This window comes from Dunckerocampus dactyliophorus, chromosome 2, assembly GCF_027744805.1.
Source record: "Dunckerocampus dactyliophorus isolate RoL2022-P2 chromosome 2, RoL_Ddac_1.1, whole genome shotgun sequence".
Classification (NCBI taxonomy): Eukaryota; Metazoa; Chordata; class Actinopteri; order Syngnathiformes; family Syngnathidae; genus Dunckerocampus; species Dunckerocampus dactyliophorus.
Window position 1 is genome coordinate 17,398,691 of NC_072820.1, and position 26,002 is coordinate 17,424,692.

Sequence of the window (26,002 nt, forward strand, 5' to 3'; positions counted from 1 at the left end):
TTAAATCTTACATTTGTAAGTGCGTAAATATTGAACTGTCGCAGACGCGTTGCATTAGAGTTTTGACTATTTCCGGTGTCCGTAGCTCTCCCAGCGAAAGGGACTATAGGTAATGTAGTAGTTCAGGCAGACACATGTCTTACGCTACATGACTTAGTACAAACATGGCGGGTTTGGAACTGCTGTCTGACCAAGGCTATCGTCTGGATGGAAGAAAAGCCACCGAACTCCGGAAGGTTCAGGCCCGCATGGGTGTGTTCGCCCAGGCTGATGGCTCCGCGTATTTAGAGCAAGGGAACACCAAAGCTCTGGCTGTTGTGTACGGTCCACATGAGGCAAGTAGCACTGGAAGTTAGCCGAATGCTAACTTAGCTCTAAAATTGTATTGCACTGTATGCATGTATGTGCGAAATATGTCTAGTCTTGAATGTTCCTTGTATCACATTTTTAATTCAATTCAATTTGAAAAACAATTATGTAATTGTGAGCAATGCCTTAAGTCGCATACGCCACAAAATGAATCAATTGCATTTATTTACTCTGGAGAGTATTTATTATTGCTATTATTGTTATAAGCATCCTGGCCAAGACTCTTCAACAGTGTAGTTAACGACTGCCATGCAGCATTATACACACTCTAAATTTGCTTGACATATGTTATTAGCTTCAAAATTGTAATTGTAATATTCGTGCAAGACCATTTAAAACGAGGGTTTCTATTATTTGGGTTAGTGCATTATCAGACTTTTAAAAAATCTTGAAATTAAAAAATTGATAAGGAACTGACCTTATTTCCTTCCAGATGCGAGGCTCCCGCAGTCGGACCCTTCACGACCGGGCCATCATCAACTGCCAGTACAGCATGGCCACCTTCAGCACGTCGGAGAGGAAGAGGAGGCCACACGGCGATCGCAAGTCTACCGAGATGAGCCTCCACCTCAAGCAGACGTTTGAAGCCGCTGTGTTGACCCAGCTGTACCCACGCTCTCAAATTGACATTTATGTCAAGGTAAATAACTTGCCAACTGCCAAGGTCTTAATGTTTTGATAGTAAAGTGGTGGTTTTTCCACTCAATCAGATCCTACAGTCAGACGGAGGAAACTACAGCGTGTGCGTCAACGCCGCCACCCTCGCCATCATCGACGCCGGCATCCCCATGCTGGACTACGTATGTGCCTGCACTGTGGGCTTTGTGGACGAGACGCCGCTCGCAGATCTATGCTATGCTGAGGAAAGCGGCGGAGTGAGCTCTCTAGCTTTGGCGCTGCTGCCCCGAGGCGGGCAGATTGCTCTGCTGCAGATGGACGCCCGACTGCATCAGGACCACTTGGAGACCATGATAGACGCCGCCATGACGGCTTGCAAAGGCATGAGCAAGGTGCTCGACCAGGTGGTGCGTCAACACCTCCAAGAAGTCTCACTGTCCACTGGAGAATGATAGATCAAGAACAAGAGGACTGGAACAAATAGTTCAACTTTTTTATCCATTTATGACAAATTACCATTGTACATTATTGTGGATATGTGAGCAACAATAATTATCATTTCATTTTTTTACATAAGTAAATGCATAAAATTCCTTGTAGATCAGTGTTTTTTTTTTTTGCAATAATTAGATCCTCATGGACTTCACCTGAAACCATAGGGTTAATTGTATTTTATTAAAATACCGTATTTGGTTATTTAATAAACTTACACTACATAAGACTTTTTTTTTTAATGGAGCTATAAATACTTGTTTTGTATAATTATAACTTTATTTGTGATAAATGTAAAACCAATTAGTGTTGGTATTGGGTTAATCCTGGCTTAAAACTTTTCTTATCCTTTTTTAAATGTCAAAAATGTAAACAAATAGTCTTACTCTTTGGCGGTATTCTGCAAAAGTGGCTCAACCAACCCAGGCTTTGTACTCAAGATGCAGCTCAAGAAAACCTAAGTTCCCCAAACAGAGTTAAACGGTACTGCAACGGTGGTTATCAACTTACTTTGTCAAGTCTGGTTCTCGGCTTTGTGCTCAGTGCACATTCACATAGAAGGGGGCGTTTGACGTCATATTATTCTACTTCCACGCTAAAATGAAGTGATCCCAGCCAATGTATTTTGCACAAGATGAGTAAGTCATGATTATGGAGCATTATGAAGAGTTAAAAATGATTACTACCAAAAGCAACACTGTCGCCACCAATACTTGTAGAATGAGGGAGGACCGCTGGCCGAATAAAGCTGAGCATGTAAATGCGCAAGTTAACACTGATTATTATACTAACTATAGCCTACTAGTCTTTTCGTTTATCAGCAGTCAACACTGCACAACTTTGACATATTAACACTTATCCATTTCAAAAATAAATACATTGGAACAACTGTTTTTTTAATCTTTTAAATATGTATTGTTATTTTACTGCTAAATTCTGTGTCTCGTTGTGACCACTAGGTGGCAGTGTTGACGTGTTTTGTGGCGACCTTTGTTAGCATAAAAAAAAGTGTATAAGTTTTCTTCAATCTGATTGATGCCCCAGAGTTTCTATTCCTCCAGAAAATATTGTGATATAAGAAGACTAACAGGCTGAGTACTCATGCAAGGACTGCTGTGACATTTACATTGGCCCAGTTAATATTTCATATTGCATTTCATTCCTGATGCACGGCTCAAAAAGTGGGCGAATGTATCGTATTCTCTCGGATGAAAATCTATATCCCTTATGGCGAATCAGTGTGATCTCAAAGTAGCCACTCTCGTCCTAGTGTCCCGTCAAATTAGTCAATACGAGTTCTCAGTAAATGGTGACGCCATCTCCGACTAAGTTACACAATGAAACAGCGGTGCTTTCATAACCGATTTTAAGATGAAAGTCTGGATGAGGTTCTGAGTTTAGCCTAAATTACCATGGTGGGACAGCCGCTAACTTCGCTTAATAGGCAAGTCCTGCTTTCCACTCAACACACCTCGCTAACCTCCTAAACTCGCTTCGCAGAATACCCCCTTTACCTTTAATTTGACTATTTTCCCACGGACCTGGGTACCGGAAGTTGGTACGCGACATGGAAACCGGAAGTAGGTTCGCCCTGTTATTTTTGCCGAGAGAAACAAAGAACTGGCAAACTGAAGTGCGGCTTTTATGGATAAACGGTAACACGTCCTACATCGGTGGCCCTGATCGCTGTCTACACTGGAAAAGGGTACATTTTTTAAAACAACCCTAACATATTTTGTAAATATTGACATTCTTTTTGTGTAATGCGTATAGCACGGCTAAAGGCTAAGCTGTCAACATTGGCGCTGATTGCAGGTGGATAACCTAATCAAATGTATTGTCGATTTCACTGCGGAAATGTAACAATATAATCTTGAAATTATGTTTTTGTCTCACGCCAGGATTAATCGAAAAGCAACATGGGGCTTCTGTCTGATCCTATCAGAAGACAGGCATTGATCAGCTTGCTCACTCGTCTTAATGCTCCAATCTGGTTTGTTGCTGGTCCACAATAAAACGACAATGTCCACCATTACTTTTGCTTATGTTATTCAACTTTTCCTCTCTCATTCTCCAGTGTTGTGTGCTACATGGCAGGTGTGGCCTGGTTCATGGGTTTAGCATTCGAGCCCTTCACCGTGCGCACTTACATGTCAGAGAACGCCATGGGTTCCACCATGGTGGAGGAGCGCTTCCCAGCCGGAGAAAGAGCACTGGTCACGGCCAGAGAGTTTGCAGCACATAAGAAGAAACAAGAGTACAATACATAAAATACAGTAATGGCTGACCGCATTCTTTTAGTGCTACAGTAACCATGTTATTTGTGTGCAGTGGGATGCCTGTGAACTGGCTGGTGAAAACCATGCAGGATCGAGGCCTGGAAGTCTTCACGCAGACCTTCTCTCGCACTCTCCCATTCCCAGATGAAAACAAAGAGAGATTTGTAATTCAGCATTTCTTGCTTGTCTGATACATAACTGATGCTTGTGCTAATCCGTCCTTTTGCCATCTTTTTTCCCGTCAAGATTGTGAAAGGTACGAACGTATACGGCATCCTTCGTGCACCTCGAGCTCCACGGACAGAAGCTCTAGTCCTGAGCACGGCCTGCAGCCCGGGTGACACCAACAACCAGGCTGTGGGACTGCTGCTCGTTTTGGCACAGTACTTCCGAAGTAAGTTTGTGGCGTAATACAATCAAAAGATCATTTGCAACGCTGTGTTGAAATCTTGACTTAACTTTGTTGTTGGATTTGTTGTTTTACATAACACATAACAGTGATCATAGATCATAGAAAAATTACATAATTTAACGTTACTTTCTATTTATTTAAAATTGTTATCTGTTTGCAATAGTTTTGATTTATTTGTAATGAGTTATCATCCCTGTCATTTTTCTTATAACATATTTATACTCATAACTATGCATAATTTTTATGTAGTAATAATTTGAAAAAAATTATTTTTGCTGCTTGTAATATTTTTTTGTTGCCATTTTTTGCTTGTATTCGAATAAACTCACCAGTGAAGAGAAGTTGAACTGTCTTAAAGGAAAACTGCACTTTTTTTTTTTAAATTTTGCTCATCGTCCACAATCCATATGAGACATGAACACGTCTCTCTTTTCTGTGCGTTCTAAAGACATAAAAACAGAGAGACAGCTCATTACTGCACGTATGGGAACCACCTTGTCTGTCTATAAAGCGTTCTAAAAAAGCCTCCAAAAAGAACCAACAATGCTCAATTTACATATAGTGTGACGTACAAATAACCGGTAATGCTTAAAATGGCCAAAATATGCATAATACTGTATTTAAAAGTATTACAAGTTGTTCTGTTACTACATGGTCACAGTATGTATACTTATGTAAACCATAAAACCTCGTTGGAGGTTTTTGGTGGTGTTATAGCGGTCTTTGTAGGCGGCGTAGGTGGATCCCATTACGTGCAGTAATGACCTGTCTCTTTATCTGTTTTTATATCTTTAGAACGCACAGGAAAGAGACGTGTGTTTATGTCTTTCATAAGGATTTTGGATGATGGACAAAATTGCAAAAAAACGTGCAGTTTTCCTTTTTAAATACAGTAAAAAAACAAACAAAAAAATCATCAAAAACTCAGTTCTACTCCAGGCCTATAGGTGGCAGTAGCACCTATCTGGTGCTGGTGGGTTACTGCCTCACTTGACCCAGGAGTAGCAGACCCTAATGCTGAAAAGTGGAAAATAAATTGCACCTGTATCCAGATGCGCACCACTAATCTATAATAGGTAGCTGTTGTGTAATCCTACAAAATAACAAACATCATTGGTGGCTTAATACTTTTGCACAGCACTATATGTGCATTGCAGTTGTCAACCAAGAGTGAGCTGTACATTATTCCCCCATCCAATAGATCAGGTGTACTGGGCCAAGGACATCATCTTCCTGGTCAATGAACATGATTTGATCGGCATGCAGGCCTGGCTGGAAGGCTACCACCACACCAACACCACAGGTGCCCCTCTCAACCACTCCTCTATAGAGTACAAGTGTATTCTTCTAACTTCCTGCTCCTCCATCTAGGAATGGACTGGTCTCCACTGCAAGGCCGGGCCGGTTCTATCCAGGCAGCGTTGTCTCTGGAGCTGAGCTCTGATGTCGTGACCAGTTTGGACATCGTGCTGGAGGGATTGAACGGGCAGCTTCCCAACCTGGATCTTATCAACCTCTTCTACACTTTCTGTCAGAAGATTGGGGTTCTTTGCACCATACAAGGAAAGGTAAGCACACAACACATTTGTATTTACCATTCTTCCAAGCATGTTCTAATTACATTTTGACTTTGGACTGGTCGCAAGCCACTCGCAGGGCACATATAGACAACCAACCATTCACACTCAACCTCATACCTCATACCTCATACGATTTACAGTAGAGTCTCTAATTAACCTAGCATGCATATTTTTGGAATGTGGGAGGAAACTGGAGTACCTGGAGAAAAGCCACACGTGCACGGGGAGAACATGCAAACTCCGTGCAGAGATGCTTTGTGGAATATAATATTTTTGGCAATCCATCTTCCCCTCAGTGATGACAAGATGGCTAGAGCCTGATGCAACAAAACGGATCCAAATCATAATGTATCCTCCAGCATACTTTACGGGTGGGATGATGTTTTCATGTTGATATGCAGTGCCCTTCTTTACCCCAAATGTAGTACAGAGTGTTTTTTCCAAGTAGTTCAATTTAGTTTCATCAGTCGACAAAATGTTTTGCCAACACCACTGTGGAGTGTCCATTTGCTCTTTTGCAACCTCCAGGCTTGCAACAAGGTTGTTTTTAGTGGCTTCCTTCATGGTGTCCTGCCGTAGATATCCTGCTTGTTCAGCCGGTTCCAATCTTCAGATCTTTGACTGTCATTTAGTGTTGTTTGTTTTTGTCATGGAGGAGTCTTTTTTTTTTTTTTTTTTTTTTTGTGCTCCTGGTGTCATTTTTGGCTGGGCACCCACTTCTTGGTAGAGTAGCAACAGTCCCAAAGTGTCTCCATTTTAGTTTGCCTGTCAACTGTTAAATCTTGTAAATAACTTTTTAACCGTTGCCAGCTTTATGTAAGTCAAAAAAACTTGATCAGAGATCCTCTGACAGCTCCTTTGGCAAGACATGGCTAGCATAAGCCTGTTCTTGTCGTGCAGAACAAACTACAGACGTTGAGGGTTTTTTTAATCAGTGTAAGTAGCTGTATAATTATTACATAAATTAGGTTTCATATATTCTTTACATCTAAAATAATACCCATATTTTTTTTAATTGATCACAGGCATTAATATTAAGAACATGGAAATAGAATATTAGAAATAATACAATAATAGAAATAAGAATATTAAGAAAATGCACTACACTTTAAAATACAGTTTGTATGCAGGATTCAATGTTAAATTGGGTTTCATTTGGATGTCCTTTCTGCTCTTACCAAATAGCATTATTTTAGTTTGACTTAAGTTCAAGGATAATCTGTTTTTATTCAAACCATCTTTTTAATATGGCTGTTTCATCTGTAATTTTTAAAAATTGGCCCTTGTGTGCTTTTTCCAGGAAAAAAGGCAGTAGTATCATCCGTAAACAATACCAACTTTAAGTCTTTCGCCACTTTACAGATGTAATTGATATACACGTTGAACAGTTTTGGTCTCAGTATTGACCCCTGGGGTACTCCATATGTAATATTTAAACTTGTGTATTTTCCTAGGTTTACATATTGCTTCCTGTTAGCTAGGTAGCTTTTGACCCAATTCAAAACTAATCCTCTGATTCCGTACCTTTCTAATTTTGTAGTTAGGAGGTTGTGATTAATTGTATCGAAGGTTTTTGTGAGATCCATAAATACTGCACCTGCACACTTTCTGTGGTCTATAGTGTTGGTCATTTCCTCCGTAATTTCAGTCAGTGCCATGGAGGTTGAAATGTTTGCTCTGTAACCGTATTGACTATCTGCGAGTAATTTATTCTTAATAAATTTGTCCAACCTGTTATTGAATAGCTTCTTGATAATTTTAGAAAGTTGTGGTAATCAGGAAACTGGTCAGTAATTTGGAAATTGATGTTTGTAGCTTGTTATCAGATATGTAAGCTCTGAATACACTTTTACCTGTGTGTAAAATGTGATAGCTGCAGAGGAACGACTGGGACAGTGCTTCAGGCTACAGCCACGCGGTGCAGACTCTGATGCTGATGGTGCTCAAGCAAGCCAGCGGGCGGCCCTGGGGGGACCACGGTCTCTTCCTGCGCTACCACATCGAGGCTGCCACCATCAAAGGCATCAACAGCTTCCGTCAGTACAAAACAGACGCCACTACCGTCGGCAGGTGTTTAATATTCCCTCCGTTTCTTCCCCTCATCTTAGGCTGTGACTCACTGCTTTTTCCTGTGTGCTAGGCTCCTGGAGGGAATGTACCGCAAGTTGAACAACCTGTTGGAGCGACTGCACCAGTCCTACTTCTTCTACCTGATGCCCTCGCTCTCCCACTTTGTCTCCATTGTTTACTACATGCCAGCCTTCGGACTGCTGGCTGTCATCTTGCTGCTCCGTGTATCCTTATACAAGGTTTCAGCTCAAATAAATATTCAACACATGTACTTTCGTCCTTGACTGACGGCCATGCAGGCCTTGGGTCTGTGGGTGCAACTGTCAGCTCCGCCTCAAACAGAAGACGGCATTGGTGATGTGGAGCAGGTTGATATTACCTCGCTAGTCTCATCTTTGCATCCAATGGTACCACTTTGATCCACATTTATCCCCCTAAACAGGCCAGTCCTGGTGTGCTGTCCTTGTTGACGCCTTTGGTTATCAGCCACCTGACAGGAGTGGCGCTGTATGCACTGCCAATCCGCTTCCAGGAAATGGCGGTAGAGCACTTCCCCGTGTCAGAGACTGAGGCGGTGGTGCTGACGGCCATTGCTGTTTACACTGCGGGCCTGGCTTTGCCTCATAACACACACAGGTAACAACAAGTAATGCTTGTATTGTCACACTTTTGGTGTTTACCTCCCCAAAGAAGGATTTGTTTGCAGATTTATGGTAAATTGGCTGACTACAACCTAAAGTCAGCTTTGCGTTTTGGACCCGATTGAGTTTGACACCCCTGCAACATAGTGTACTTTGTGCCGTGTTTCATCGCTGAATGTTTTCAGGCGTCCCCTCATGGTGTCCAATTATTGTTTTGATCAGGTTGGTGTCAGGTGAAGGTACAGAGCAGGGTTGGAGAGTTCTCAAGCTGGTGGCTGTGTTGTACCTGGCTGTCCTACTCGGCTGCATCGCCCTCCTCAACTTCTCTCTCGGCTTCATCCTGGCCCTCACACTGGTGCCCGTGGCCGCCGTGGTCACGCCACACCTCCCCAAGTACAAGACTTGAGCATCACTAGCTTAAAAATCTAAACTGTTTCTTGAAAGCTCACTCCCCCCCTGTGTGCTCAGGTTGCTGACAGCCTTCATCATGGTGATCCTCAGTCCCGCCTGCACACTGCTCTTCTCCGTCTTCATCTTCCAGGAGCTCCAGGAGATGCCGCTCAGCTTCCAGGACGGCTGGCTGCTCTTCCTGTCGGTCATCTCGCAGGGCATCCTGGACCACTCGCTCTACGGCTCGCTGGTCTTCCCGCTGGTCTCCCTGCTGGTCTATCCCTGCTGGCTGCTCTTTTGGAACATTCTCTTCTGGAAGTAAACTTGAGGACAACAACCTCTTGAGGTGATCTCAGGTTCTTCTCCCTACATGGAAACGTCAACAATACACTGCAGAGATGGAAAACACAAAGATCTGTACTGTATTCTGACTACTTTTTTATTTTTATTTATTTATTTTTTTTTACATCATTTGTAATAGGGATGGGCATAATTGATTAGTCCATTATTGATAAAACTGCGGCAAAATAGAGTGCACTACTTAGCTGCAACCAGTAGAGGCACAGTTGAGTCAGTCCAGACCAAGCTTTTTCCAGTAGCTTAACCCTTCAGATATGACCTGAAGCCATATACCCCCCTACCGCTGCACACTTAAACCTTTTTATCTTAATTAACTTAAGTTGTTGACCATGATTGGTTAATGAATTTTACAGTAATTCAAGGCAAAAATGTAAATTTTGCATGGTCACAATTTGATAGTTTGACATGAGCACTGATAAATAGACAAGTAATCATCCTACTTATCTTTTATTCCAGTCTGATGTTGGCATCCTTCCATATGAATGGGTTGAGCTCCATTTGTTCACTCAGGATGGTGGCTATGGTTTAAAGGGTCACTGACATGATTGATAAACTTTGCTTAAATATTTTCTATATTGTTTGTGATTATGTTATTCGTTCGTTTTTTGAGAGCCAACGATAAATTCGTCCAAATTACATTTATAGTACACAACAAACTCTAGTCGCACAAAAGGGGCGTTTCCCAAGTGACGTCGGCGTAGTAATAAGTCAGCTAAAGCCAAGTAAACAAATGCTTCTCGAGGTAGCTCGTTGACTTTGTTCAATATATTTTTCATCAAAATAGTAGTCATGCTGAAACGTGTTGCTGCTGGCTGTTCAGTGTCACAGTGACATTGTAAGTTTTTCTTTTCCAAAGGACGAAGGTTTAAGACTACTGAACGAAGCAAGTACAGAGAACGAGAGACAAATGGACGCTCACCCCGCGTTCTGTTCTTTGCAACTTTCATTTCACTCAAGACTGCTATGAAGGAACACCTTTACAAGAAGCATTTGGCTTGAAAGTACGGTATAAACGCATTTTGGGTGCTATGCTATACAGGACAAAATGAGGACGACGTAAAAGTTGCCACAGAACAGAGTAAGTAATGTATGTATGTCTTCTAAACACTATGGCATCATAGCGACTAGCATTATACATATTTTCACAACGATATGTTGATAGTGGGGCGGTGACAAAATACACAAAAAACGGCTCTAAAGAGCCCTTTACGCTCATTAAGAAGCCGACTTAGAACAATTGAAGGATAAGCAACCGCAAGGTAATTTACACTCACCATTTTATGTTTGAAGCCGACCAGTCTGCATCTCCATGTCTTTATTGGACACCTCCGCATCAGGCATGCTCGTTTGATCATCGGTGGTTTGACTAAATACGGCTTAATTCCCTGTTCTGGAAGTTCTGTACCTATTTCATCTCCAGTTTCTTCCTCCTCAAACTATTGACACATTGCTCCTAATCTTCGCTATAATCACTGTAAACGTCCTCTGTCTCGTACACTGCTGTTTACTTGCAAGGTGTTACTGCGCCGACGTCACTTGGGAAACACCCCTTTTGTGCACGCGAGTTCGTCATGGCTCGTGGCAAGTACTATAGACGACATTTTTACGAATTTACTGTTCGCTTTCAAAAAACTTAACACCGCAGAACATGATTACAAACAATATAGAACATATTTAAGCAAAGTTGATAAATCATGTCAGTGACCCTTTAAGTCTGCATATTAATTTAATACCAAATTGAAGGGGAAAGTTGAACAACCACAAGTATCTGAAGTACAAAAATACATACAACCCACTAATTTTCGGGAGAATCCCCACTCAGTGACAGGTTTTCACCGCTGCGTTGTGCGGGGATTGGAACACCAATATAGATGAAATCTTCAAGATTAAACACTCTTAATGCGCAAAATAATCATTAAACTTACTTATTTGTTCATATGATGCCGAACAGAGCAATGAACAACTTCATGCTGTCTCCTCGTCTCCACGTTGTCCTTGTGCTGTGAGGCGTTCAGGCGCACTCGTAATTATGAGGGTTAGGCGGTAATTGTTTTTCATTTTTATTCACGTACCCCCTATTACAATTAACATACCCCTAGGGGTACACGTACCCCACTTTGGGAAACTGGGGTCTAGACTATTTTGATGTTTAAAGTGGAAAAAGATTCTTAGATGTGGAAACCTAATCTTAATTTTTATAATTTCTGGCAGTAAATACACTATTTTAAATAGAACAAATTAAATATACCAAGTAGAAGAATTTTGTCCAAAAAATGACACATTGCCACCAGAAATTAATGTAAAAATTCTTGTAAATATAGTCAATATTAAATGAAAAAGGTAAAATGTATTTATATATATTTTAATTGTTTCATTTCAAATTTAATTTTATATTATTCATTCATTTTCTATGCCACTTAATCCTCATTAGGTATGCTGTAGCCTATTCCAGCTGACTTTGGGCGGGAGGCGGCGTACACCCTGGACTGGTCCCCAGCCAATCACAGGGCACTTATACTGTATTATTAATAATTATTATTTGGTATTTTTATTAGCAAAACCATGTTAATGGACTGATTTTATCATCTCAAACTATGTATAAATACACAGTTAAACGGAATGTTGGAAAGCTTTCTGGGTCTTTGTAAAATACTGCACAGTTTTCATTTTGATGTTTGAGAGCACTTTTTTTTTTTAAATACGAGGTTTGATAACATTGTATATTTTTTAGTTTAAATTACGAATTTGTTTGCAGGTACCAAATTTTTCAGTAGGAAAAATGACATGGTCGTCAATGTTACATTGTGTTTATTCAGCTAATGTCATATTTTTTACAGTATGTACTGAAAACATCATTCCATTGCTGTCACAACTCTGCGGGACTCTAATAAAATCAAATCAGCTACTAAAATGTACATCAATTGCGCCTCATTTAAAAAAAAAAAAAAAAAAAAAAAAAAACACCCAGCAAGAAAAATAGATTTTAAAGAGTAAAAGCACTTGATGACCCTGTAAACCTCTCACTCACTCATCCACTGCCAACTTCACAGTTTTGTTCGCCCTCAACCGAACATAACTTGCCACTACTTCCTAACAATCACCACCTCCCCTCCAATAAATATTAGGGCCTCTTTAAAATTGGCTGAACTTAACTGAAAATGTCCAAACACGTGTGTGTGTGTGTGTGTGTGTGTGTGTGCGCATGTGTGTATGTCTCTGCATCATGCTACAGTGCTTCAAACATCTTGAACAGCCAATCTGCCAAGACTCTCAGTGCACTTGACAATCACTGTGTAAGAGTGGACAACATGGATGGTAGAATTAGCATAGCTGTGTGCGTGTGTGTGTGAGAGAACAGACGGTGGCGTTGATGGGTGGTCAGCTGCTGCTGCTGCTGCTGCTCAAGGCCAGTTCACCTCGGTCATTTATCCTTACTTTCTCCTGGAGGAAAGGGAGTCAAAGGTGACGGAAACTAGAATGTTGCTGAACTAAAAAGGTGCTGACCTTGTACCTGCTGGGTGGCGGTGTGTGTGTCAGGTTTGGCTGTCGCACAGATTTCACAGCCTGGACGAGAAGGCTTGTTGATGAAAGTGCATGAGGGACACGCCCACTCCTTCTGCAGGAACACAGTATTGGACAGATGTTTGCTAAGCATCAACACAGAAGCATCAGCTTATTTGGATAGAAAAATCCAATCAACTAACGTTGTCATTATTGGGCGAGGGGGAAAAATAACATCACTCTCAAAAAAAAATGTATCTCTGAATTTATGCGATGTAGGATTCGATATTAATAAATGGAATACAGTAAGACCTCGTTTATCGCTGTATATCTGTTTAACAATGGGATATTTTTATACTTGGAGCATAGAAAACCTACTTTTTTTAACATAAGGGCCCTGTAGACATGAAGTAACACCCCGTAATCACCTTTATACTACATAATACTGTGCTGTATTGTAATAGACAATATGACAGAAATTGGACATAAACAAGACTGTTGAAAGGGTAGAATGTTTAGAAGCCATAGTGGAGTTTACATAAAAGTTCTCAAATCACTCACAAGAGCAAAGATACAGAGAAAAAGTGTGAACATCCATCATCCCAAAGGTGATTCTTTGTGGTTACCTGTGTTCTAGTAGGTTTGTTGTTCAGCTGCAAGTTATCCATGTCAAGAACAACCTGAAGGTCAGCTGGTTTATCGCCTCCTGTGCTCAGCAGTGATACATGAGACACCATAAGTAACAGGAACATAAGTTGTTGTAGTAGTCTACTGCACAATTGTTTTTGAACATTAGACGATGGGATTTCACATCAATTCATTGTTTATTCTTGAAGAAAAACTGAACTAAGTGTGCATGGTCCTGGTCAGGATGCGTCACTCACCCTGGTTACTGTGCATTAGCCGTGGCGGCAGAGTGCTGTAGCCCCTCCAGTCTTGAGAGGCGGGGCCGTTGCTGGGAGGAAGGGGCGGGGCCAGCAGAGCACCCTCTAAGTCTTGCTGGAACAGCTGTCTCGTGATGCGGGCCTGACGGGCCGAGATCAGGTAGAGGTAGGCAGTGTCGCCGTCCTTCTGCACGCCGTAGGAGGCCAGTGACCTAAGGTCCGTGCACAGGCACTGACCCATCACCCAGCGCTGCACCCGCGGATGGAAGCCGTACTCCACAAACACCTTGGGGGAGGTAACAACATCAGTGTTTTATGGCATTTTGTTGATGTGAGGACTTTCTGACCTGTTGTTTGAGTGCAGCCACGGTCATGTAGGGGAAGACTTTGAATGTGAAGCAGCAGGAAGAAGACACGTCCTCCACCACCACAGACAGACTGGAAGGCATGACATGATTGGATAAAACTGTCATTAAACAGGTGCAAACCTACACAAAAAGCAACATGTTTTGTTCGTTTAAAAAAAAAAAAAGTAATATTAAAAAAACGTTCTGATCCCACATTTAACTACAAACTAATGCAATCATTTATGTTAAAGCAGGCCTGGACTTTTTTGGGAATTTTCCATCATCATCCACAATATTTATGTGAGACACGTCTTTTTTCTGTGCGTTCTAAAGCTACAGAAACAGCTAAAAAGACTGAGCTAAGAATGCACGTAATAGGAAACACATAAAATAAAGCCTTCTGGAAAAAAAATTCCAAAAAGCACCAACAACGCTACGTTTGCATATAATGTGAGGTGCATATCAACCAAGCTACAGCGACATTGTTACTAACATTGTTACCCCGATCGAACTACGTTACCGTCGTAGTGACACCTTACCACACCACGCCAGCTAGCAAATCTAACTTTTTTTGGTGACAGGGTCAAATGTGAGATTTGTTTGTATCTCACACTATAGAAAAGACAATAAAATGGATATTTCATGCTGATGTAGTTTGTCACCTGATTTCTCCAGTAGCGATGTAGTTGTTCTCCGCCAGTTGGATGGTGAGTGCTGCTTTCTGTCGAGCTAGAGCTGATGCATGCTGGGAGGCTGCTTGAGCATCACCTGCTTCCACCGCCTTGGCCAGCTCCATGCAAAGCTCCTCTGAAGCACAGATGACATATCAGGAAAGAGTTTCAGCTAAAAGATAAATCGGGATAAAGACACTCACCAGCCGGCGGTAAGGAGGTCGTTTCTGGAGAAGTCTGTGTTTGCCTGCCGCCTGCTTCGTAGGCAGCCATGTTTGCAACTGTGAACCCAGAGAGAGACTGTCGTAAACGTCTTGACACATCACATACATCAACAATCCGTCCATCAACTGACCCCGCTGGGCCTCTCGCAGAGACGACATCACCACGGTGGCCCACTCCTCGGCTTCCCGGTCGCAGCGGAAAGTGAAGCGGATAAAGTTGTGGGGCGGCGCAGCCAGACGCATCTCGTGGCACCGAGGGGATTTGACCTCGTAGTGCACCGAGCGAAGGTCAAACTCCACCAACTGTGGGGGTGGGAGGGGAGACGATAACGCCAATAACTAGTCAAGTGATGTGACTCAACTGCGGAGAGTATCAGGCGCATATTAAAGGTCAGCTTTCTACTCGAGCGGAGGCCTGTATTCAAGATGTAGGGTTTACGACTAGGAGTAGGATTTCGGTTGGAATTGGGGTTAGGTTTAGAGTTAGGGGTTACAGTTTTGGTTAGGATTAGGGTTTTGGTTAGGTTTAGTGTTACAGTTAGTATTAAGGTTGGGGCTCGGGATAAGGATAGAATTTGGGTCAGGGTTAGAGTGGGGCCGAAATTAGGGTTTTGGTGAGGATTAAGATTACGAGTGGGAGTAGAGTTTTGGTTGCGTTTAGGTATGGAGTCAGTGTTGGGGTTAATGTAAAGTCTTGAAAATACATTCACACATTTGACCCAAGAGACAAAACATGTCAGCTTGCCAAAAACTGCATTAGAATTTTTACACTTTAAATGAGTCAACCTTCTAAAACTATTTCGTCCTTAAATACACTGTACATACAGTACAGGATGTTAACCCCTTAAAGGCCTGAATTTTTATATAACTCCACTATTTTGTTATGGTGTCTACATGTATACATATTTATATACTGTATACTGTACATACGCACCAATCCAAACTTCATAAGCAACACACCTTCAAAGGTGAGAAATCTTTCTGCATGCAAACTGAAAGCAAGTAGTCCAAATTACAATCTTAACATAAACATTGCATTCGGCATTTTCAAATAAAATAAATACAAAAACAATAACTAGCATACAGTATTTCACCTATATTCATTCAACACACATAAAAGTCTTGAAAATAAAGTGAACGACACATTTGTAAGAGCTCTTAAAGTTAAACATGCTGATTATTTGGTAACAACTAAAGTGAAACCAGCCGCACTCTTATTATTTAAGACTGAAGCTTGTAATGTCTATTAAATCTATTTAAAAAGGAAAAAAGGCCTACCACGTTACGATTCCCGCTGGTGTCCCTCAGGGCTAATCGGAACTCTCCAGCCCGGCTCGGGTCCATGCTGAGCTGGAGGCGCAGAGCCTCGCTGTCTGCTCCGGGGAGGCACAAGGGGCGGATACCGGAGTGGGACACCGAGACGCGAACAGACATTAATACGGTACTGCAGCAAGCCGAGGCCGTGAGCCCATCGCAGGCACCAGGCTGGGACGACCCGAGGAGCGGGACCTGCGGAGCCCAGCCGCCCGAGCTGAGTGCCATGTCGCCGGGGGTTGTGTGGGCTTGAAAGCCCCTTACGAGAGGTTCGTCAACGGCTTAGGTTGTGTTTATAAGGTCCACCGATGGAGGATGAAAGCGCGTGTCTTCGCGGGGTGGTCCTTGTTGTCTACCTGTCTGTCTAATGGCTCCATTTTCTACGAGAACCGAACCAACAGGTAATAGGGAGCGGAAACAAAACAGGAAGTAGACCAGTACGTCAAATATTGCTCTCCGTCAAGAAACAACGTAGGCTGCTTCCTTGTCTGTTTTGTTTGCGTGGCCGACTGCCCCCTGTTGAATGGGAGTATGCATAATTACAACAGGATTATTATTGGATTGTAGGGCGATGGGTTAAATGGTTCTGGAGGAACATTTTAGAACACTATGGACTTCTCCCTTTACTCTCCCTTTACTTCTTATTTTGGTAATACTGTAATGCCAATACACAGCTCTGCCTTACCTTTGCATGTTTACCTGACCAGGTGGATAATACATAGTTAGAAATCAAAACACAAGCAATGTAGCCTACTGCTAGTTTGTGTAGCACTTTGGAAACCCAGTGGTCTTAGCTGGTTCAGCCGGTGGATACTGAGTGTGAGCAGAAGGGTACAATAAGTAAAGATGAAGGCCAAGCAAATGGAAAGGTAGAGCAAGTAGACAAGTGTGCTCTGGTCACGCTATCTAACATGTGCCAAGAGAGGCCTATATGTAACTACATCTAACAAACCCCCTGTTTGAGTGGCCTTAAACGTCACTCAACTGAGACTAGAAAGCGCGTAAATTTAGCATCTCCCATTGTAGAACTGGCCAGCTTTCCCCATACATGTGTGTGTCTTCTCAGCGCCTTTTGAATCTCTCTACCACAACTTCCTTGTTCAAAGCTAGACTTCCAAGTCTTCTTCTGTGCCATTTTAACACATGGACAATCTCACAAGCACACAGGACAGAGTTTTCAAAAACTCACACAAGACACGACACAAACACTAACACAAACACACAGAACAGAATTTTATCGACGGTGCATAGGCCCCAGCGGGATTCCTTGCCTCAAAAACTCAAACAAAACATGACACACCCTCGGTAATACATATACACCGGAAAGACTTTCCTGACCAAGAGTATACACTATACTCTCGGTAGTACATGTACACCTTTAAGCGGCTTTCCTTCCCAAGTAGTACAAACTGAAACACGACATACAGACACAAATGTGAGATATCTATGATCTCCCCAAAGCATTGAACTTTGACAAACTTTTCCGTAATAGTCCATAATAGACCATTTTCTGAGGAGCTCCGTACAAGATGGCCTTCCACCTTCCTAATCTGTTCATCAGTTCAGGCAGTCGCAATGACACATTTCCTCAGCAGACCACAGTCACTTTGCGAGGATTCATTAGCCCAAAAATACAGGCACATTCGTACGTACAGACAAACAACCATTCACTCTCACATTCATACCTACTGTATAAACTAATGTCAACAAGGGCATGGATCGATGGATCAAAGCAACATTCACAGACATTAGCCAAAAAATCTTTGTACGTGCTACAGTACGTGTGTATGTGGATTTCAATATGGACCTTCTGAATTCATATAAACAAACCAGAATAGATAACTTTATAGATACAATGCACAGTTTAAGTCTATATCCTAAAATCACCAGGCCAAGTAGAATTACAGATCACTGCGAAACATTAATTGGTAATATATTCACCAATGATTTTGATAACAACACAACGAGTGGACTGCTAATTAATGATATTACTGACTATCTTCCGGTGTTTACGATTTACAATGAAAACTATAAAAAGAGAAAGAGGGACGATATCAGGACATTCAAAAGATCACATACAGAGGAAAGTATTAGCGCCTTTAGGAAAGATTTGGAAAAACAAAGATGGGGGTGCGTATAAAGCAAGAATGATGTGAACGACGCATCTAAAAACTTACTTAATATTTATATGAAGGGCTACGACAGACATTGTCCACTGAGAGAAGTATCTAATAAGCAAAAGAAGAGAAATCAGCCTTGGATGACAAAAGGACTACAAAATGTCTGTAAGAAGAAAAATACACTATATAGGAGATTTATAATTAAAAAACTAAAGAAGCAGAAAAAATATATCAAATAATGCAAAAATAAGTTAACAAACATTTTGAGAGTCCGTAGGAAAGAATCCATCCATCCATCCATTTTCTATACCGCTTCTTCTCTTTAGGGTCAAGGGGTATGCTGGAGCCTATCCCAGCTGATTTCGGGCGACAGGTGGGGTACACCCTGGACTGGTCGCCAGCCAATCACAGGGCACATATAGACAAACAACCATTCACACTCACATTCATACCTATGGACAATTTAGAGTCACCAATTAACCTAACATGCATGTTTTTGGAATGTGGAAGGAAACCGGAGTACCTGGAGAAAACCCATGCATGCGCGGGGAGAACATGCAAACTCCATACAAAAATGCCCAACAGAGATTCGAACCCAGATCTTCCCGATCTCCAGACTGTGTGGCCAACATGCTAACCACTAGGCCACTAGTAGCGGCCTCTCTACAGTATATAACATGTCATTACAAAGTGGCACATGCCATTTTTGCACATGTGCAATGCCACATGCATTTAGATATGTTCCAAATGTACATTTTGTTATAGTGTAAAAATGTCATTAATGTTTATTTTGGTATTGTGTCGTGTGTTTTTTTTTACTATTACTTTTTACTACAAAGTACTAGAGTGACACCATCTACTGGCAACACATTCCTTGTGTATTTACTTGGCCAAAAAAGATGATTCTGATGACCACTCTGCTTTTTAAACAGAAGTAGTGTACAGCAAAAACACTAGTCAAAGATCCTCTTCATGGTGGGAGTGCTTCTTCCAAAAGCCTACTTCCAAAAGCACAACTCAAAGAGCCTCCATATGGCATGGCCACTCTGCTGTTTTTACGGACCTACCACAAAAACGCAAAGATCCTCTCTCAATGACAGGAGCGCTCTGCTGAGTTTAACAACCAAAAAACAAAAACAAAAAAATGCTAGTCAAAGATCATACATACGACAGGAGCTCTCTGCTGGTTTTAAGAACCTACTGCCAAAAAACGCAAATATCCTCTATGACAGGGGTCACCAACGTTTTTCCTTGTGAAGCTACTTTTACAAAATGAAAATGGCCAAGAGCTACTTATTTTTGTAACATTTATTTTCAGAGCTTATTTTAAACCCAAACAAAGCGAATATGCTTGTTTTACCAGAACATTAACAAAATGCTGGTGTCCACAACTCACATTTTGTATTTCAGAATGCATTTCGTTCTACTGTTCTTTCATTATTAACTGAAAACCTGAATGAAAAGCAGGCTTGTGGGCACCTCATGTGGTCGTGGGGGGGCTACCTGGTGCCCGCGGGCACCATGTTGGTGACCCCTGCTCTATGACATGACCACACTGCTGTTTTTATGGACCTACGGCAAAAACACGAATCAAAGATCCTCTGTCGATGACGGGAGCGCTGTGTTGTTTTTAAGGATCTACTGCAAGAACGGTAGTCAAAGATCTTCTCTGTGACAGGAGCGCTCTGCTGTTTTCAAGAACACACTGCCAAAAATTTTAGTCGCTCCAAAGTTTGTAAGTGAACTCACGGGCGCGTCTGATGTCATCTACACTATTGTATTGTTTTGTATTGAATTGTTTTGTATTGTATTATGCTATTGATTTGATGGAAAATGTCAAGCCTGGTGTACGATTCAAAGTCCATGAATGAATTCAGAAAAGTATCAAAAGGTATAATGTTTAACGGCAGTGAAAAGTAACTCTCACCGTCTTTGCAGTGGTGCATGGTCACATATTAACACCATTTTGGAACAGAAAGCTAACACACCTGGTGTAAACACATTAACAAACATCTGTTAATAAAGCACATATTTCTTTCCCTGTGTGCATCTTTAACCAAAAATCCACCTCTTCCATGGACCTACTTGCCAATAAGTGAGCTGCTGGCCTCACACCTGAACTCTGTGAAGTGGAGCTAGAAACATGTCTGTCCTGCAGGAGATCAGCATCAATGTGAGAAACATGAGGGAAACTGAGATGACGGCCCTGGAGAGACGAGCGCATCTCATCAAAGAGATGCTCAGGCAGGTAAGAGAAGAGAGATGTAATTCTGCAAAATGTGGATATTACTGCTGTGGTGTAATGTCTGCAACAGGGAGTGAAGAAGCCCTATAAATATGTGATAGATGTCGCTTGGGGTGACCCACACGAGGCAGGAATGAAGCCTCTCACCTTTGTCAGACAGGTAACCTCAAAATATGCTTTGTAATAATGAATGTAAATTAATGTGTACACTATTTGTCAGGTTCTCGCTGCTTGTTTTTACCCTCAACTCATGGACAGCGACAAACTACCAGTGGATGTCAAATGCCGAGCACGGAAGCTGCTGCACTGGTGTGAGGGTGGCTGTGTAGGTAGGACAAATGTAGATTATTAAAAAATACAGAATACTGCATGGGGATATTGACATTTTAATGCCATATATGGAAAGCCTTCATCAAGGGCTTTAATACGAGGTATGAGTCAATAGGGTCTGTGTCACAGATTTTCGACATGGTGACTTCATCCAATGTAGCTTAATATATGAAAAAAATGCATCATCATCTTAGCTTTCTTTGTGTTACAGGTGACAAAGCAGTACAGTAGCTAATAATATACCTCATTAATAACGTCTGTGAATATTCTCATTTACCCAGGCCATTGTATTTTCAGGGCATTCAATCGATCGCAACTGGACTGTTCAGATGATCTTAGAAGACATATTGCTTCTCATCCGAGCGGGTTTAATCAGTTAATGCTTAAAGACTATGTGGGACATAGACACATTTATCCTATAAAGAAGGAAGCATGTTCAGACAAAAATGGTTTGGCTCTTTAGTGGTGTCAAATCGTTAGGATACAATGGAGTGGGGCCTCTGCCTGCACACGATGGTCCATTGGGTGGTATCACCTTGGTATCCCATTCAGATGTAATGATGGTCATGGACCCACCTGAAACCAAGGTGCCTATGCCTTGTTCCTTGTTTTTAGAGGTTAAATGATTTCATCTTTTAGGAAGGGATGAAAGGACAACATTGTATGTGGGAGAAAGGTGGTGTCATAGACCACCCACTGGCTTGTCAAGCTTAATGTAGAGGGCTTCCCTCACTCCTCTTTCAAACCATCTGTCTTGTCTGTCCAGAATGTGTACATTTTTGTCCTCAAAAGAGTGCTCTTTCACTTGGAGGTGAGTCTTGACCTAAAGAGTTAGCCCATCAGTGTTGTGACATGCGCCTGCTCAGTGGCTGCTTGCTTTCCTCAATGTAAAAATGGGTGCATTCATAACCATATCATTTTATTTTTAAGAAAATGAAAAAGAAAATGAGTGACGGGCCCAAATGGCCCCCAAGCGGCACTTCGCTTTGCTCAACAATATTTCATCAGAAGGAACATTTAATTTTAATCCAATTTCAGCAAATCTTTGGTTAATAAATAGCGGTATGTCTGATTTATTTTTTTATTTTAAAATAAAAAATTATGTTCTGAGTACCACTAGATGAAGCACCTGTACCGCCAGTGGTCCTCATCCTACAGTTTGAGAGTCATCACTTTTAAAAAATGTATTTATCTATTTGAGACAGTGCACGTGAATCAACTTAAAACGTCATAATACATTTGGGCGACTTCACAATGACATTATTACTTTATACAATTTTTAAAAAAATCAAAAGAAAGATTTTTTAATTGTTTTTTTTCCCTCCAGGCTCGTATACAAACACACCAGGTATAACCGAAGTAATCCACAGCATCGCTCACTTCATAACCCAAAGAGATGGTGGCGTTCCAGCTGATCCCGATAACATATGGATCCATGCTGGCTCCCAGTGGTCACTAACGGTATCGCAGTCATCAATAAGTCATTCCGCTTTTCTTTAATGTGACAAATTGTGTTCACATTTGTAGAACATGCTCAGGGTGTTGGTAAACAGCGAAAGTTCACCGAGGAGCGGCGTGCTGATGCCAGTGCCATGTTACAGTACGGCACACTTGTCCGTGGAGGGTCTTGGGGGAGTCGTGGTCCCTTACTTCCTGGATGAGGAGCACGGATGGGAGCTGCAGATAGAGGAGCTGCATCGAGCGTTGGAGTCCGCCCAGGGGGTCTGCAAGCCTGTCGCTTTGTATATCATTAACCCGGGAAATCCCACAGGTACCTATCTTGTCCAAATCAAGCTTTGCCTTTAAAATGCATCCAAGTTATTTTTTTGGAGCTCATTTCCCGGCAGGTCACATCCAGAGCAGGGGATCCATTCAAGAGGTCATCAGATTTGCCTGGGAGAAGAAGCTTTTCCTTCTTGCAGATGAGGTAGGCCTCCGTTGAGTGTTGTGATAAGCATGGTCTTGGGCAGGGGTGCACACACTTCTTTTGGTTGCGAGCCACTTTGAAAATGCCCAAGTCCCAAATATATACCTCCTACTATATACATAGAGAATATATATTTATACGCACGGTGTGATCTCCTCACATATCACATGCTGTTCACTCATTTGGTCACAGGCTAGTATTACATCTCTCAGACCCCTGCAGTCACTTCACAAATGCACAATAAACATTTTGTATAAGATACCACACCATTGTCCAATATTACACAAACATAAACTACTCAGCTGGGAAAACATGGTCAAATAATCAAATCTGCTTTATTTATATTTATATTTATTTATATTATGTGACCCTGGGGGTACGTGTACACCACTTTAGGAACCTAGGGCCTAGATTACTTGTAGATGACCTCAGTGATGTCATGTACTTGTCCGCAGGTCTATCAAAGCTGTGTCCATGGAGAAAAGACTCCGTTTGTCTCCTACAAGAAGGTTTTATCCAACATGGGGCCTCCTCTTTCCGACATGCTGGAGCTGGCCTCCTTCCACTCGACTTCCAAAGGCTTCCTGGGAGAGTAAGCTGTGGATCATGTGACACACAAACATTCCTGATTGGCTCTTGAAGTAACAATGCTGGGTTTCCCTCCAGGTGTGGTCTTCGTGGAGGATTTGTAGAGCTTGTAAACATGGACCCTGCTGCCATTAAACACATCCACATGCTGTTCCATACAGACGCCTCTCCTCCAGTAGCGGGTCAGATTGCTCTGGAGCTGATGGCGGACCCGCCCAAGCCGGGAGAGCCCTCCTACCCTCTTTACACTGACGTGAGTCCATGTGTGACCTTTGACCTTTAGCTTTTTCATCTCAGAAAGCATGCACAAGAAGCAGATGCAGGGGTTGTTTCCTACTTTCCTTCAGTTAGAAATCAGTAGGATTCTTGATTTGACCTCTAAAAACAATCCTCTTAAGGATGAAGACTGGTTTAACATTGGTGGTCAGCATCATGTGTTGACTTGACCTTCAAAATCAATAGGATTTTTGCCTTGACCTTTGAAAATTACCAAATATGGTTGCTTGCCCCATAAAAAGGACAAAAAGATGTGTTTTAATTAGGGCCGTCAAGAATAATGCGTTAACGGCAGCAACTAATTTATTTCATTAGTTACATTGTAATATTTTTGTATAATTAAAGCAAGCGCACCAAATAGACACTTTACTTATCTCCAAGAGAAATTCACAATTCACAGAAATTCACAGAGCAAGTACGCCTCTCTGTTATATTATGACGGCAGACTGAGTTCTCCACTGAGCCTGGCGCTCTTTATAACTTCATTCTAACCTGAACACATCAACAGCAGTACCATTCCAACACCATATACCTGTACTGTATGCCTCTCCAACACACACACACGTCTCTAGTCCGTTCATCCTGGGAACGACACTTCCTCATTCTCATTACAAGAACGCAAGATGCATTCATGGACACTCCGAACATCACAAAAACAGCTTTATAATACATGTGTGTGTGTGCGTGTGTGTGTGTGTGTGTGTGTGTGTGTGTAATTAAACAGGACGATAAAGAAAAACATAAAGTGGATATTCTTTATTCAGATGTACAATTTGCTGCACTACACTACACTGGATCTAACCCAAAATACAGTGAAGACAAGTAAATTGACTTAAATTATGTGATGTCTTTGAACGCAAACCCTCTTTGCTCATAACGCGGTGATTACTCATGATTCATTAGAAAACTGATTAATCTGATTACAACTGCAATCATTTGACAGCGCTAGTTTTAATGCATGTTATTCTCCAGGAGATCAGACACATACAAAGCACAATGCTTCATAATGTGAAGAAAGTGGAGAAGGTTCTAAACCAGTTGCCAGGTTTCAGCTGCCAGCCTGTGGAAGGAGGAGCGTTTGCTTTCCCGAGACTGCATCTACCACCAAAAGCCATCCAGAAAGCCAAGGTTACACACGCACATCTTTTTCTACACAGATTTTCCAATATTCACCTTCACACAAATAACATTCTTTGTATTTTCAGGAAGCGGAGATGAAGCCTGACACATTCTACTGTGTGAGACTGCTGGAGGACGTGGGCGTGTTTGTTAGTCCTGGCTGTGAGTTCGGACAAAAGGAAGGCACCTATCACATCAGGTTACGAGACATTTTTATATCAAGTTACTTTCCAGTGTGTCATACTGAGCACACATTGAGTGGAATGGATGTAATTGTCATGCTTTTTTTTTTTTGACAGACTTTGCATCATGACCACTGTTGACACCATGGAGGAACTTCTGCGACGTCTGAGCGGCTTTCACTTACAGTTCATGAAGGACTTTTCCTAAATCGAACTTTTTTGTAAAGAAAAAAAAACACCCTCTCAATGCTGTAGTTCCACAACATTAGGTACACCTGCACAGTCTGAAGAGACCCTAAATAAGATCATGACAAACATTTGCGCGCCGCACGGTAGCCGAGTGGTTAGCATGTTGGCCACACAGTCAGGAGATCCGGAAGACCTGTGTTCGAATCTCCACTTGGCAGTTGCATGTGCGTGCGTGCGTGCGTTTTCTCTTGGTACTCCGGTTTCCTCCCACATTCAAAAAACATGCATGTTAGGTTAATTGGAGACTCTAAATTGTCCATAGGTATGATTGGGAGTGTGAATGGTTGTTTGTCTATATGTGCCCTGTGATTGGCTGGCAACCAGTCCAGGGTGTATTCCGCTGCTTGCCCAAAGTCAGCTGGGATAGGCTCCAGCATACCCACGCGAACTGAATGAGGATAAGCGGCATGGAAAATGGATGGACAAATGTTTGCTAATAGTTTTTTTTTTTTTTTTTATAAATCACACTGATAATGCACTCTCAGAGGAGGTATTAATACATTAAATATAATGGCCAATTAAAACTAAGCATACAGCTATTGGGTTAGTGCGGGGGATGAGAAAAAGCCACATATTTTAAAATGTATTTTCATGAGAGCCATATAATATTTCTTAACATTGATTACAACTAAATCCGTGCATTTTAAAGCAAGACCAACAAATTTAGAATATAATAAATCTCTGAATGTATTGTTCTTAATAACATTGTTATACTGAAGATATCCAATAGTAAAAAAAAAAAGAAAAAAAATACAACTTCTAGTTTTGCGAGATACTCCATATTTGTCTTTCTTTTCACCATCCTCTTCGTCAG

The 26,002-nt window shown here is 41.7% G+C and overlaps 4 protein-coding genes across 6 annotated transcripts; 3 read left to right on the forward strand and 1 right to left on the reverse strand.

The window, feature by feature from the left end:
• The first annotated feature begins 113 nt into the window (after window positions 1–113).
• On the forward strand, window positions 114–2,701 carry exosc4 (exosome component 4). The gene is made up of 3 exons (XM_054759825.1): window positions 114–335; window positions 803–1,009; window positions 1,080–2,701. Exons 1-3 carry the CDS (start codon window positions 165–167, stop codon window positions 1,437–1,439), a joined length of 738 nt encoding a protein of 245 aa, XP_054615800.1. The 5' UTR covers window positions 114–164; the 3' UTR covers window positions 1,440–2,701.
• Window positions 2,702–3,044: 343 nt separating this feature from the next.
• gpaa1 (glycosylphosphatidylinositol anchor attachment 1) lies at window positions 3,045–14,840 on the forward strand. Of its 2 annotated transcripts, XM_054759761.1 has the most exons (15): window positions 3,045–3,184; window positions 3,253–3,294; window positions 3,381–3,472; window positions 3,557–3,736; window positions 3,811–3,922; window positions 4,005–4,152; window positions 5,372–5,473; window positions 5,542–5,738; window positions 7,624–7,820; window positions 7,891–8,044; window positions 8,120–8,188; window positions 8,263–8,456; window positions 8,684–8,854; window positions 8,930–9,197; window positions 10,068–14,840. In XM_054759761.1, exons 3-14 carry the CDS (start codon window positions 3,399–3,401, stop codon window positions 9,171–9,173), a joined length of 1,842 nt encoding a protein of 613 aa, XP_054615736.1. In that variant the 5' UTR covers window positions 3,045–3,184; window positions 3,253–3,294; window positions 3,381–3,398; the 3' UTR covers window positions 9,174–9,197; window positions 10,068–14,840. The 2 variants fall into 2 exon arrangements, with proteins under 2 accessions (XP_054615736.1, XP_054615746.1); XM_054759771.1 differs by lacking the exon at window positions 3,253–3,294 and having other exon boundaries at window positions 3,047–3,184; window positions 8,930–14,839.
• Window positions 12,049–16,616, reverse strand: LOC129171278 (ranBP-type and C3HC4-type zinc finger-containing protein 1-like). Of its 2 annotated transcripts, none has more exons than XM_054759794.1 (9): window positions 16,117–16,616; window positions 14,970–15,141; window positions 14,818–14,895; window positions 14,606–14,750; window positions 13,944–14,034; window positions 13,597–13,882; window positions 13,339–13,418; window positions 12,716–12,827; window positions 12,049–12,652 (listed from the first exon to the last, which is right to left on the reverse strand). In XM_054759794.1, exons 1-9 carry the CDS (start codon window positions 16,378–16,380, stop codon window positions 12,633–12,635), a joined length of 1,248 nt encoding a protein of 415 aa, XP_054615769.1. In that variant the 5' UTR covers window positions 16,381–16,616; the 3' UTR covers window positions 12,049–12,632. The 2 variants fall into 2 exon arrangements, with proteins under 2 accessions (XP_054615769.1, XP_054615759.1); XM_054759784.1 differs by having other exon boundaries at window positions 12,051–12,652; window positions 12,723–12,827; window positions 16,117–16,615.
• A 3,799-nt stretch (window positions 16,617–20,415) lies between these two features.
• On the forward strand, window positions 20,416–25,389 carry LOC129176991 (alanine aminotransferase 2-like). Its single transcript, XM_054767644.1, has 11 exons — window positions 20,416–20,520; window positions 20,588–20,677; window positions 20,738–20,846; window positions 22,175–22,308; window positions 22,375–22,618; window positions 22,695–22,774; window positions 23,230–23,366; window positions 23,441–23,615; window positions 24,611–24,766; window positions 24,844–24,956; window positions 25,057–25,389. The coding sequence occupies exons 1-11, from the start codon at window positions 20,416–20,418 to the stop codon at window positions 25,145–25,147; spliced, it is 1,434 nt and encodes a 477-aa protein (XP_054623619.1). The 3' UTR covers window positions 25,148–25,389.
• Window positions 25,390–26,002: the final 613 nt, after the last annotated feature.

Coding starts and splice junctions, on each gene's coding strand:
- exosc4 (XM_054759825.1), top strand. CDS start 165: ATGGCGGGTTTGGAACTGCTGTCTGACCAAGGCTATCGTCTGGATGGA. Junction 336..802: donor TTGTGTACGGTCCACATGAG/GCAAGTAGCACT, acceptor ATTTCCTTCCAG/ATGCGAGGCTCCCGCAGTCG. Junction 1,010..1,079: donor AAATTGACATTTATGTCAAG/GTAAATAACTTG, acceptor CCACTCAATCAG/ATCCTACAGTCAGACGGAGG.
- gpaa1 (XM_054759761.1), top strand. CDS start 3,399: ATGGGGCTTCTGTCTGATCCTATCAGAAGACAGGCATTGATCAGCTTG. Junction 3,737..3,810: donor GCACATAAGAAGAAACAAGA/GTACAATACATA, acceptor ATTTGTGTGCAG/TGGGATGCCTGTGAACTGGC. Junction 8,457..8,683: donor TTGCCTCATAACACACACAG/GTAACAACAAGT, acceptor TGTTTTGATCAG/GTTGGTGTCAGGTGAAGGTA.
- LOC129171278 (XM_054759784.1), bottom strand. CDS start 16,380: ATGGCACTCAGCTCGGGCGGCTGGGCTCCGCAGGTCCCGCTCCTCGGG. Junction 13,883..13,943: donor TGGCTGCACTCAAACAACAG/GTCAGAAAGTCC, acceptor ACCTCCCCCAAG/GTGTTTGTGGAGTACGGCTT. Junction 12,653..12,722: donor CACACACCGCCACCCAGCAG/GTACAAGGTCAG, acceptor CCTTTCCTCCAG/GAGAAAGTAAGGATAAATGA.
- LOC129176991 (XM_054767644.1), top strand. CDS start 20,416: ATGTCTGTCCTGCAGGAGATCAGCATCAATGTGAGAAACATGAGGGAA. Junction 23,367..23,440: donor TCCAAAGGCTTCCTGGGAGA/GTAAGCTGTGGA, acceptor GTTTCCCTCCAG/GTGTGGTCTTCGTGGAGGAT. Junction 24,767..24,843: donor AAGCCATCCAGAAAGCCAAG/GTTACACACGCA, acceptor TTGTATTTTCAG/GAAGCGGAGATGAAGCCTGA.